Here is a 14,562-nt window from a genome sequence, read left to right as displayed (position 1 = left end):
TAAGTTGGGATATGAGGAATAGATGAACTTTTACATTTGTGCACTGTAAAATTCCCAATAGCTTTATGGAAGTACTTATTCATTAAGGTCAGCAAACTGTGACCCTTAGCCCAAATCTGCTCTCCCAATTTTTTGGAAAATACAGTTTTATTGGAACACAACCTCAGTCATTCTTTTACATATGGCTGCTTTCTCACTTCAGTGGCAGAACTTAGTAGTTACACAACCTGAAAAACAGATAATATTACCATCTTACCCTTAATTGAAAAAGTTTGCTAACCTCCAGTATAGAAAACCTACTTGATTGCATCCAAAAAGTGAGTGTTCATTTGAATGAATGTTTTGAAGGTACAGTTGTAAAGATTTACCATCTCATCGTCACAATAATTAGAATATTTATTAGTTTCTCAAATTTAAATATTTTAAATATGTAAAAAGTCTTTGAAAACTGGCTAAGTTTTTTGCAAAGCAATTACTAAGAATTTCACATTAGTTACAGTCTTCTTAAAATGGGATGGGCCCTCCAGATCAACATAGTCCCTGTCACACCTTATTTTTCTTACACCTGTCATTCATTTATATTACCTTTTCAGGCCCCTCTAGGAATTTGAGTTTTGCTCGTAGAAGAGAATCCAAGATGAGTATGTCTTCCTAAGCAAAGGCCAGAAAAGATAATCAATGCAAGTTCAAAGATTAAAATTCAGGTTGCTGGCAGAGGACCTGGTACATGTAAATGACTCTTTTGTATATTTTTAAAAGTTAATGGTTGCCAAGAAGAAAGCAGAGAGATACTAGGCTTAGTATTCAACATGGATGCTAGAAACCAACATAGATGACCATTTCTTCTGGGGTTTGGATCATGGCAGCGGACTTTGCATAGCATTCTCCATAATCAACAAAAAAGAATATTTTGCTGACTCCAGTTCTAAGCTAGGATCCCTATATTCTCTTCTGTGGAAATAGGGAGGTTCAGAGTGTGGGCTGGAAATTAATATATCCCAGCTGTGAAGATCACAAAAGGAGTAGTACATTGTACTTGCGTTTTGTGAAGGAATATGTTTAGCATTTCAGTTGTATTAGCTAAAGTTTAACAGGAAATACAATTCTTCTGTAGAATGCAACACAACTAAATGGATATACTCTGATATCTCTAACTTAAAATAATGAATTAAAGCTACAAATAGCCAGAATTCATGTGAGGCCCAGAAACAAAATATTTTTAAAGAAAATGTAAATAACAGCTAATTGAGGAGAAAAAGAAAGAAAATATAGAAGTCTAGTTATATTGTGTTGAAACATAAATAGATTGGGTGCAACTTTTTCAGAATTGCTTTAGTAGCTGGCACCTAGGTACAAGAGTCATGCAGATTTATTTAAGAGCTTTCCAAGATAATATTGTTGCTTTTTCTGTTAAAGAAAATTTCAAGATGCTCTATGATTCTTCCTGATTTCCTGTTTTTTCTCCTCCCTTTTCCCATTGCCTTATCTTTTTTCTTTGTGTGTGTGTTTGTGTGTGTGTGAGTATGCGTGTGTGTGTGTCCTTTTCACTACTTTGCTTAAGAAAATAGGCTAAGCAAATGATAGAGCAGGGGTTACACGGAAGACCAAACCAAACCAATCCAAACCTATTTTGTTTTTTTCCTCTTCACCTTGTCTTTTATTTTAAGTTGAAACTTAAGACAATGATGTGATGTCCGAACAATTTTGATCTACCTCTACTGCCCCCACTAAAAAGGCATATATGTACTGTTCAACCTACTCCAAAAACTATCGTGTCACTCTTCTTCCCAAACATTTCCAATCATTTCTTGTGAATTGACAAGGTAAAACCCAGTTTCCTTAACTTGGATATTCCAGAGGATTCAAAATCTAGACATGGCACTTTTCTTCTAAAAAATTCCTAACTGGAGTTAAGTTAGCTTAATTTAAGATCCACCTACTATGGAAGCTTTTTACTACTCAATGCAGCAACTATTCTTTCCTTCCCCTCAACCCTTAGCATTACACATACACATAAACTGTGGTATACCATGTACAATCCAACATGTACTTATTTTTTGGTGTTATAGTGTTCTATAACATGTTATTGCAAATGCTTCTTACTTCAATCACAAATTAAATTGCATAATACTTAGAAATGAAAGCCATCTTAAGCATTTTCACATTTCTCTCCATCTATATTATCTTATATAGCACAACAGCTATTTGATTGCAATTTGTTGATTATCTTATAGTTTTTTTTTTTTTTGGGGGGGGGTAGCAGTTGATTAATCAAGACCTTGAGACCCCTGCCCAAACTGGTATATTCTGGAAATCTGAAAACTTTAGAAGTTATGCATTCTGACACTTCTCTTGCTAATTTATATCTTTTTCTATATTTTAGGAGATCATTTATATGTCCTATACTTTATTTGAATCTGAATTTCAAAGTTCAGATTTAGTTGTTTTCATTCGATGGTACAAGAAAATAGTAGTCAAATGCATGAGAAGCAAATCTGTAATTGTGAGAGCATGCTAGCCCAAGAATCTCTTCACATAAAATATGCAAACCGTCTAGAAGAAGAACATTAACCCACACTTCATACAAACACTGAGCTCTAGGGAAAAAGGCTCTGTGGAAAAGTTAATTTTAGGCAGCCCACTGAAGGAGTTTTCTCCGTGCGACCGCCGGACTGATGCACGGGGTACAGGGGCTGCCGTGTGGCAGGTTGCGACCGCTGTGGAGCTGGCAGAGTCCCAGGGTGTGACTGGCAGGGGCTGTCTTGAGGCAGCTGGGAGCACCAGGAGGCAGCTGTGGTGAGCGTGTGGCTGGCAGGAAGATGGTCACGCAGCTGGCAGGGGGTACTGTGAAGCAGTAACCTGGCTGGAGCTGCTGTCAGCAATCTCCACCAGGCATCGACCCTGCTTAGAGCTCTCTGACACATCGAGGGTTGATACCACCTGATTCTAAAAATAGTCAGCCAGGCCACAGGAACTGACAAAGCAGAACATTTCACGTCTATGTCGAAAGACCTCCTTCCCCATGAATACCCTTTACTGCTTATTTTGTTGGCACCTTGTTTTCTTCAATGAGAACTACAACCAAAAACTGCATAAGGACAATTTGTATCAATAGAGAGATTCTTGAATCTATCCCTATAAACATCTAATTAAATTTTAAGTCTTGACCAGCAGTAAGCTAGGGAAGCTTCTGACTCTACTGAGGAAGGTTGAGAGAAACTAGTGCTCAAAGGTAACCTTCATTTTTATAGAAACAAGTTTGCAATCTAATATTAAAGAAAGGTCACTTTTGCTGGCAATCCACATTTGTGTTTTGCAATTGTTTTTATCCAAAGTACATTGAATGAAAGAACATTAGGACAACCAAGGTTAGCATTGGGTTGCTTTGGAAACACACACAAACACACACACACACACACACACACACAAACACACACACACACACACACACTCTCTCTCATATCCTACCTAAATGTACTGAATGTACTCAGTTGATTTATGAAATGTTATGTGGGAAAAGAAGATTAAAACCAGCAGTACTATTAAAAAGCTGAGCAAGGAAGTGAGCAAAGAGCATAATTTGAGAATCTTTTGCCTTTATAATTGTGCTAAGATGTCTACAGGAATTAATTTTCAACATTTACTTGCAGCAATGTGTTGTAGACTAGTAATCCTCACGTTGAGGGTTAAGGAAGCAATAGGACAGTCCAAAGGAAATGGAAATTTACTTTGAAAAATGGGAGCAGTACTATTTTTAAAACCATTATCTACTTTCCTTATATCTCCATGCTTCTACCATTTCCCTTAGTTTTCTTTTGCTCATACATTTGATGTCACTTGAACACTATCACTAAAATTTTAAGCTATCTTTGTTTGATAAAGCCATTTAAATCTATTTCCAACAGTAAGGAGCTCCTGATATAGTAGTCTACTGGTAAGTTTTTGATGTGTGCATGTGATGGGTGGAGACTTAGGGACGTTTTGTAAAAGAGAGCTTCTTTCTTGCTCCTGACTGTGCTGGCAATTAGAGTCATTTTGAATGTCACCTGCTTGTGTTTCAATTTATTCTTCAAGAGAATGGTAAATAATCTAACATAATACCCCTCTTCTATATTCTTAAGTCTGATAAGGTCTAGAATTATAATTTGAAAATTATTGTGAGCTCCTTAAAACTAGAGACTTTATAAAATTAAATAGCCCATTTTTCCTAATACTTTTCACACCACCCACTAAATAATATATAGCTAGGAGCTTTTCCTGCTTTAAACTTAATCTAGCATTTTTATTAGTGTGTCAGTTACAGCACTGAACATATAAATTTACTTATTTTAGTTTATATATACCAATTCCTTGGTTGTATACCTGCTGCAAGGATATTGAAAACAATATGGAAACATTCCCCAGATGTTTACTGCTAATAGTTATTTCTACTAATGCTATTTTATTTTTTCAATGTCTTAGAAAGTCTTGGGCAATGTTCTCTGCTAAATGATGCCTTACAATATTCCAGGATATTTTTTTCTCCCTAACTATAAGGTGGTGCATGTCCCTACATTACTCTTTATAGAAAGAAATTGCTCTTTGAAACTAGGTTGTTATTATGAAACAGTTCTTTATGACATCTTTACAGACAAATGAATTTGAAAAATTAAATCAGTTGTTTGATTTGTGATTATTTCATGGGTTTACTTTTCTACTTTTGTAATGTACATATATATGTAAATAAATGTGTTTATACATGTATTATGTGTGTATGATTGTGTATGTATATGCATGTATGTTATGTGTACATATGTGTGTATATGTGCATGTTTGTGTGTATTTATATGCACACACATATACATATAGGTATATATTGTGTATGTGTGCATATATATATATATATATATACATATATATATATATATATTTATCTAACTGTTCCTATGTGAACTCGGGACAAGGATCACATGAAGAGTATTCAAGAATAAATAGCAGTTAAACAGCTGTCAAAAGCTCATGACTTGAATCAGAGGGTTCTGAAATAGGAACCTAGATCACCTTCTCACAGTTGTGTGCTCCTGAGAATTCTGAACCTAACCTAACAAATGTCCACCAACAGTGGCACAAGGAAGGACTGGGGCAGCATCTCTTTTTTCTGAACCTTTTCCTATATTACAGTACCTTATTTTTGTCTTTAGGAATGTCAGTTTCGTTTTTCTTAGCTGATGTGGACTGCTCTTCAGTATTCTTGGAAATAATAGTTTCTATGGAGGCAAGTCCCTGAGAAACAAAACAAGAGGAATAAAACAAATGGACAAAAATCGCAATAGATATAACAAATTAATTGAAAAAAATTAAAGCCATAACAAATGGTCTGCTTTGAGTTTTAGGAAATTTGTACCCAAATGATTATTGTTTTTCCTGAATAGATTTCCATAATGTACTTTATATTTTTTCTTAATTCTTATAGAAGACTGTAGATGACTTAGGCTATACTATAAAATGTAAATAAGCCTTTGTGAGTCAAATGAAAATTTATTACTATTGCATTGTGATTAAGAAGATATTTGTCTGGTACCTCCTGTGTCCCAGGGTCTACATTATGTGCTGAGGATTTAGTGGCCAGCAGGCTATGACCTTTCCTGCTGTCTGGCAGACTGGAGTGAAATGTGGCATCAGATATGAATCATGCAATCATGAGTGTGAACCGTGTTGGGAAGAGGACAGATTAGGTAGTATGGGAACACAGCAAGGGTTTTTCCCTAATCTGGGTTGCTCGTACATTCTTACCAGGGTAGAAGAGATATGAGTTTATCCACTACAAAGAGAACACCTATATGAGAGATGTGTTATTTCTTCCACTAGTGAAGTATTTTTACTAAGGGCTTTTATTATCAAGAATTACCAGGTAGTTTTCTTCACTGGTAAAATATTTTTGCTGGGATTTTTTTTTTTAATGTTAAGAATTACTTTTTCAATTCACTGATGTTACTGACAGAAAATATTGGAATTCTTTTTTCTTTGCTTTATACAACCTAATAACAACTGTGTATTGGTGACCACTCACTTTTGTCTAACAATGTGGTAGATGCTTGATGGGATTTTAATCTGTATATTATTCTGAGGATACAGGAACTGTGATAGGTGCAGAATTGAGAAGTGTTTCCAGTGTCACCCAGGACATGATGGAGTAAAGATGTGCCCAGATCTGAAATCTCTAACAACAACAAGCTTTGTACTCCTGGGACAAAAGCAACCACAGAGAGCAAGTATGTTCATTAGCAAGAGGTCAACTTTTGCATTTTTCTATTATTTAAAATGTGTCTACCCACCTTTAATTATGCATCTAATCAGCACCAGATGTGCTAGAAATTTTTAGGCATTTGGATGAAAAGAATGGTTGAGCCAGTCACTAAATTAGAAGACTAAACTGAACTCCACAAATATGGGGGTCTTTGGTTTTTTTCACTGATGAACCCCATTGTCTAGGATAGTGCCTGACACTGAAAATTGTTTATTAAATTAATAAAATAAAAAATCAAACAGTTAACCCAAAGGAATCACATGTTATGGTTTAGATGTGAGGTGTCCCCCAAAAGCTCATATGTGAGACAATGCAAGAAGGTTCAGAGGAGAAATGAAAGAGTCTTAACCCAATCAGTGATTTAATCCCCTGATAGTGATTAACCGAGTGGTAACTAAAGTGGTAGGGTGTGGCTGGAGGAGGTGGGAATTGGGGCTTGGTTTTAGGTGTGTTCTTGTATCTGGCCAGCAGAGTCTCTCTCTGCTTCCTGCTCATGACATGAGCTGCTTTCCTCTGCCATGATGTTCAGTCTTACCTCTAGGCCTGGGGAATGGAGCCACCCTTCTATAGACCAAGACCTCTGAAACCTGAACCCTGATATAAACCTTTCCTCTTCTACAGTTGTTCTGGTCAGGTCCTTTAGTCACAGCAGTGAGAAAACTAACTAAAACACACTCTTGTCATTGGGAAAGAGAACTTATTTGTATTTGAAGTTATTAATTTCTCTCAAATTATTTTGAATCAAGTGAGATTATATTATCAGACAACATTAATTGGTAAAATGACAGATTTGAAAATTATTTAAAGTTCTGCTTAAGGATTTAGATATGTCAATATCCTGATGAAGAATAATGTGAAGACCAGGAATTTGCTTGACATAAAATGGAATGGGTGTGTTTTATAAGGTAAATATGAAGATAAAGTAGAAAGTTGCACTTACATGGAAGAAAGGGCAATAATTTTAGGGATCAAGAAACAGTTTAATGGGAATATTCTTCATATTGAAGTAGATTATTGTGCTTTATATGTCTCTCTCCCTGCATGAAAAAACTTAAGGGACTGGGGAGGCTGCAGAAATGTTAAAGCACTCAGAACACAACATTGTTCATATAAAACTAGTCCAACACAAACCAGATATCATATTCTATAAGAAATTATGAATTGCCATTAGAAAGTGTCATCCTGTAGGATAGCCTTTGTATTTATTTGGTCACTGATTCATTCAATAATTATTTGTGACATCTAATATATACCACTCACTGAGTCAGGCCCTTGAAATAAATCAATGAACAATGGTTCCTGACCTCATGGAACTCATATTCTAAAAGGGGAAGATAATAGAGAATAAACAAGAAAATTATATATATATGTATATATATATATATATATATACATATATATATAATTCAAAATATGTGTTATAGAAAAAAGAAAAGAAGAACAGGCATTTCAGAAAGACAAAATCAGTGAGGGAGATGGTACAGATATCTGGGAAGAACTCAGGCATAGATAGTGTGAGAATGTTAAGGAGAGAGCACACCTGGAATGTTTATGATGGAGCAAGAAGCTGCAGGAACTTAGGGAACGCAGCGGGATATGAGATTTGAGGAGGCAGCCATCATGAAGGGCCTTGTGGACTTGGAAGTCCTTAAGCTGTTATTAGATGTGAAATGGGAAGATTTTGGGAAGTCTTCTTGCACAGAGCATTGGCATGAGTTGACCTAGGTTCTTAAAGGACTATTCTGTAAGGATACAGTAGTGCAAAAGGGAGACCAATGAGATTTGGGGATTTCAAGGTAAGAGGGGATAGGACCTGAACAAGAGTGTCTGTAGTGAGAAGTGATCAGGTTCTAGGCATATTTTTATTTACTGATAAATTGGTAGTGAGAATTAAAAGAAAAAAAAAGATTCCCTCTGAGAACTGATTTTAAGCTTCTGTCATTCAATTGATTTTTGGTAAGACTGAAATGTCAAACAAGAGGGACTGCCTTGGCTCAGTAAAGGATATTACCAAAATGAAATATTTTGCATATTTCATTTATCTGAAATTATTGATTTTACCAATGATTATATATAAATATGCAGCAAGCTTAGAAACTTTTAAGTTTGCCTATTGGTGCTAAGTTAGGAGGAGTAGTGCCCTGCAAAGAGGAAGAAGTCTATAACTTTATCATGATATTCTTATAACATAATTTTAATTCTACCTCAATAATTTAAAGGGAAAAATCCAAACACCAAAAATATTTTCTTTCCCTTTTAAATCTCATGCCCAGTAAAGGCAGTCATTTGTAATAGCTTTTTAAACTAGAACTCTCAGAAATTAGCACTTGATCTCAGGAGATACACACATTATTTCTGCAATGATATTGATGCCAAGTCTCGCAAGCAGAAGGAAACCATGTTAATCACATGGGTTTCAGGTCCATTAGAAACACCAGAGAGGGAGAGAAATTTCTTTTTTGCCAAATGGAAAATGTCAAAAAATCAGCGGGGTAAAAAAGAATTGAATTTTCATGCTTCTAAGAGGGAGGAAAATGGAGACTAAAATCATACCAGCTGATTCTCCTGAATAAATTAATTTAGTACATCTTCATCATTAATTAAAAAATACTGTGGTTTTAATTTATCATTTCTATAAAATAAAGCATCTACTTCTTTTAAATCATGACTTTTCTCTCACTGCAGGGTCTAGACTTGGTAAACCATGAATCCATCCTTACCTGCTGTTTTAAGTCTTTGAATTCAGATTCTGTCTGTTTCTTTCTGCTGTTAATTGTTTCTGTATCTCTCTGCTCACTGGCCAGGTTAAAAGATGCTGTTAAAATAAAAATATAGACAGTGACATCGTTTTTCAAACTTTTGTTTCAGAATATGATGCATTTTCTACATTAAAGTATATGGAATATACATTTTTAAAACATACTTGTCATAGAAAAAAGTTAAATCTTTAGTATACACAGTGTAATCAGGCTTGATAATTTAGGATTATACTGAGAATTTTGAGTTTAGAATTATAAATAGGAGCAAACCTAATCACATGGAATAAATGCCTTCTAGAACATTTGCTTATAAGAAAATTATAAAAAGAAATATAATTTATGACAATCTTTGAGGAAAAGAATAATCAGGATAAGTTTATATATATATATATATATACATATATATTTATAATGTAAATATACAATGACACAGAAACTAGCACACTGATTCATCTGAAAAATTTAGTCATGAAAGGCTATTACATTGTATTTGATTCTGCTACAGATGGAACATTGGAGAATATACCCAACAATAAACATACTAAAAAGTATAACCCTCCTTGCAAGTTACACTAGGCTACTTCTTTTACTGTATTCTTTGTACTCTTAAGCACTCAATAAATTACTTCTTAAAAGTTCTTCCCTTTGCTTTCTTTTTCTTTTACTTATATCAGAAAGAGAACAAAATTGCAATTTTTCTTAATTTTTTCAAAATTGCAATGTTTAACATCATACTCGGGCATCTCATAATAGTCTGTATGTCATACTTGTGTAAGGTCTTATTTAAGTGAAAAAATTTTGCATGTTGGAAGTATTAGGCTTCATTACATATGTAGATCTGGAGATAATAAATGATTTTACCTAAAACAAATTGTACACTTATTTCTGACTTTGAGCAGCCAGTTTTGAATCCTGTCTTGGCCACTTTTTTATCTTCTCTGTGTCTTGGTTTCATCACCTATAAGACAGGTAGTAGTAATACCTACTGTTAGGAGATATGAGGTGTCCCCTCCAAACTCATGTGTGAAACAGTGCAAGAAATTTCAGAGGTGAAATGATCAGATTATGGGAGCTTTAACCTAATCAGTGAACTAGTCCATTGATAGGAATTAACTGTTAAGTAGGTAGGGTGTGGCAGAAGGAGGTATATCACTAGGATAGTGATTTTAGGCTGTATATATCTTGTCCCTGGTGACAAATGCTCTGTCTGCTTCTGGTGGCCATGTCCTTCATGCTCTTCCACCATGATGTTCTGCCTGACCTTAGGCCAAGAACAATGGATTTGACTATCTAGGGACTGAGTCCTCTAAAACCATGAGCCCCAAATAAACGTTTCCTATACTACATTGTTCTTGTCAGGTCTTTTTGGTCTCAGCAGCAAGAAAGCTGACTAAAACACCCACTTATAACATTGTCATGTGGATTGAGTCAATATGTGTAAAACACTTAACACAGAGCTTGGAATAGAATAAGTGCCATGTAGTTATGTGCTATTACAACACATTTTCTATTATCAACATTACTTAGTTTGATACTAGGTAATATTATTCCCAGAGACCAGTTCTTTTGACAATTAAAGAAAAAAGTTTAGATAAACTAAAAATTTTGTGGTAGATAGTATTAATCATCACTCCCCCTTTAAGATCTAAAGAAATCAAGCACAACAGAATGAAAGGAAACATGAAATACATAAATGTATAAAAAGAATCTTCCATGGGTTGAAAATGCAAGCTTGTCCCCTTTGCATACTGAGAAAATAGCTATCCAAATCATTCTGAGAGTTTGTCTCTTGGAATACAGTACAGAGGTCATCAACAAATAGTGGATGACATTATTCTGTTAAAGAAGTATAAGAATAATTTGAAATGCATTCCCAGAAATGTTCACAGAATGAAATTCATCAATAAAAATGAGGACCATTGTCAGAGTTCATCATTTACTATGTATAGGATTTAAATTTGATGTCATATCTGATGATCAACCTAGAAATCCAGAAATCTCATGTTCATATTGAAATTTAAAATCTTTTTTATATTTAACTAAAATTCAGAGGAGTCTAGTGAATTATGCCATTAACCTTTCAGTGCTAGAATTCAAGGGATCACTTTTTAGGTCAATGTGAATAATGAGTTTGCTAGTCTCATCCAAATGTCCATTTGTACAACTCCCCATGCCAAGAGTAGGATTATTAAATCATCATCCATTTGGCAGTTATTGCCAAAAGAAAAGTGCCAAAGCGGGGTTTCAGGTCAGGATTGTCTTCAGCTGACAATGCTGCATGACAAATTTAGGAAAGCCTTTTTTTAATTTAATTTATTGGTATCAGTATCTGATTCATTCAAACAATTATAAAGATGGTTAAAGGCCTGCCAAAGAGGGTTAAGAAACAGAAAGAAAAGATTGTGAAAACCGAAATTCGTTCAAAAGCATTTTATCAAAGCTGTCTATAAAATCATTGATTGCATCTGTGTTTGCATTTATTGATTGAAAAAATAGGATATTAATCCTAATCTCTGGGAAATTCTCATGAAATTTTTGATTTTAAAGCAAAATAGCAACAAGAAAAAAGTGAAAGATGGAAAAAGATGTGAGTGCTTGAGGGAAACTTCTTTATTGGGATTTTTCTGTTCCAGGATGGCATATAATAAATAGCTTGAAGAAAAACACGGGGATTAAAGACAGAGTGTGAGCAATTTGAAGCTTTCAAAATCAGTAGAGCTATGCTGATGACTGAAAAAAATCACAAGGAAGTGAAAGGGGATAAGAAACTTTGAACCAATTGTGCGGTAGGATGTGTCGATTCATTTTACCTTGAGTGGAATTGAGATATTTAAGAGCAAATGCAGTCTTTCTGTGTCTGAATAGGAAATAGGATTTTCAGTCATTAACAGATTTGAGGAATCTGCTTTCTGGTTCTAAAAGAAAAGCTGAGGCAGCTGATATCGGGGGACTGATGGGTACAAGGCAGCTTTTGTGCACAGGCCATGGTGAGGTGGGAAAGGTTTGTCTTCCCATATTAATCATCATTTATGTGGCAGAGTGGCTGATGAAATTTTTGAAATTACTGCTTTTCTGTTTGTTTATAATGGGACAGAAACTACCGCTGGAGTACACTGGCAAGGCATCTCTAGGGAGCCATGGATGTTCCATTCAAAAACTGAAAAGTTTGAAAACATGCTGATTTTATATCTTCTTCTAATGGAATATTATACCATTTGAAAAGAAAGGAAATTGGGAGTGAACAATTAGCTACTGTGAAGAAGGACCACACTTATTTTACTGGACATGTTTTAAACTATGGAAATGTGCTTTTGGTTTCCACAGAATTATTTGGAAATGATGGAGAACAGTGATCTAGGCACTTACCATTCTGATCAGTAGAATTTTATCCTCAAAGTGGAGAGGAGAGAGGGAGAAAGAGAAATTCTGATTCATTTAAAAACAAAAAGCTATACTAGATAGATGATGAGAACCAAAGTTTATAAAGTACTTGCAATATGCTCTAAGTGTTGTAAGCATCTTTCATACATTAGTTTGTTTAATCTTCTCCACTGACTTGTTGGGTAAGTTTGTTTGTTTGTTTCTTTCTTTCTTTCTTCCTTTATTTCTTTTGTTTGTCCTCAGATATAGATGAGGAAACCGATGCCTAAAGGAATTAAGAAGCTTGGCTGAGGTTATATTGTTATTAAAGATTTAAAGTCACCAGTTCAACTCCTGAGCCCATGGACCTAAAGATTATTCTGTCCTTCCAATAGATATGTAACAACTAGAGGGGAAATACCAGATAAATTGCCAAGTATTTCATTTAAAAATGTATTAAGAATGTCAGGAAAGATAATTATCATCCATCTAAGGAGTAAAAGTAAAATTTACATAGAGATGAGACTTTCCAGCCAGAAGGTAGAAATGCATAATGGGTTTTAGGGGAAAAAACTGACAAAAGACATATACAAATTTCTATAGTGTTGGGATTTTCCAAGCATGTCAATTCATTTGGAATTGAAATTCTTCTAAAAACATACCATTTGATCCATTTTTAAGTGGTTGTATTTATACGCTGCCATAGCAAAGGCACACAGAGGCCTAAAAGACAAAAATCTATTGTCTTAAAATTCTGGAAGCTAAAAGTCCAAGATACAGGTGTAGGCACGACTGGTTTCTTCTGAGGACTGTGAGGGGAAATCTGTTCCTTGCTTTTTCCCTAACTTGTGGTGTTTTGCTGATAGTCTTTGGCATTCTTTGGCTTCTAGATATATCACGCCAATTTCTGTCTACTTCACATGGTGGTCTGTGTGTGTGTGTCCAATTTTCCCTTTTCAATAAGGGCATTAGTCATAATGCAGAAGGAGTCCACCGTACTTCAGCATTACCTCATCTTAACTAATTATATGTACAGTGACACTATTTCTCAATAAGGTCACATTTTGAGGTACTGGAGGACTTCGATGTATTCACTTTTGTAGGAATAAAAATTTAGTCCATAACAATGATCTTGGATGATACTTCATTCATAACATCACAGAGCAAGTAATAATTGGGACTGCTACTCTGCACTTATTATAACTATCAAATTACAGTGATTGGATATGTGTAGATGTTGCAAGCAGATGGCTGTAAGTGAAGAAAAGAGCACCAGTCACCAACTGCCACATGTGCTATGGAAAGTTTAGGAAGGTAGATTTTAATAGTTAAAAGTAAAGATGTGTATGGGATCTCATGTCCTGGGACTTTAAAAGGAAAAATGATTTAACAGAGACTGGTAACTTGAAAACAAAAATTTTGGTATCATGAAGAATTCCAAAACTGGAGGATACAAGTTGGAATCAGGGAAGAGATATAATGCCATTGTTATTTCTAGAAAGAACATGTTGAAGAGCTCAAGTTTAATATTCAGAACATCAACTAACATTTAGTTTCTGTTGCTTTAGAGTGGAATTTGTCAAGACCAAAACATGGAAATTAATTAAAAGTCTGTAAATTATAAACTGCATCAGAAAATCTATAACCCTGAATAAAACTAGGCTTCAGAAAAATGTCAAAGGTACCAAAAATTTTTTTGAGGCATGTTAAGGGCAAGGAGAAGACAGAAGTATGAAGCCTGCTGCTTGGGACAGATGGTATAATGTTAACAGACAACAGGGGAAAAGCAAAATTCCTCATTCCTGTTGGATTTTAGCTACTTTATCAGTGAAAATGATCCTTTAGCTTGAGAGGATAGAACATTTATTGCCAAATGGGATTGATCTTCAAGAAAGGTGAGATAATTTAGAGTGGACCTGGGGCTCCAAATGATCCAGACAAACTACATTGTAGGTTCTGAGGCAAGCTGGGGAAGAGATGTTTACATGTCTGCTGTTGATACATTTGGAGGACTTGTGGGGGATGGAAAGAATTCTAGAAAATTGGAGGCAGAAAATAAATAATATTCTGGTTTCCAACAAATAGAGGAGAGCATAGATTAGCTGAACTGCAGATTGGAGAGCTTGAAGTAATTCAAGAAAAAAAGATATACACAAC

At 34.9% G+C, this 14,562-nt stretch overlaps 1 protein-coding gene across 1 annotated transcript in view; it reads right to left on the bottom strand.

Moving 5' to 3' along the window:
- The window catches only part of LOC124994178 (uncharacterized), a 72,389-nt gene that overhangs the window by 40,334 nt on the left and 17,493 nt on the right, over positions 1 to 14,562 (bottom strand). The window contains exons 2-3 of the mRNA XM_047565991.1: positions 9,007 to 9,101; positions 5,164 to 5,262 (exon numbers count right to left, since the gene is read on the bottom strand). Of these exons, the coding sequence (XP_047421947.1) occupies positions 5,164 to 5,262; positions 9,007 to 9,101 (194 nt within the window). The remainder of the gene's footprint in view (positions 1 to 5,163; positions 5,263 to 9,006; positions 9,102 to 14,562) is intronic.

This window comes from Sciurus carolinensis, chromosome 10, assembly GCF_902686445.1.
Source record: "Sciurus carolinensis chromosome 10, mSciCar1.2, whole genome shotgun sequence".
NCBI lineage: Eukaryota > Metazoa > Chordata > Mammalia > Rodentia > Sciuridae > Sciurus > Sciurus carolinensis.
This window is presented reverse-complemented; position numbering and strand designations above follow the sequence as displayed.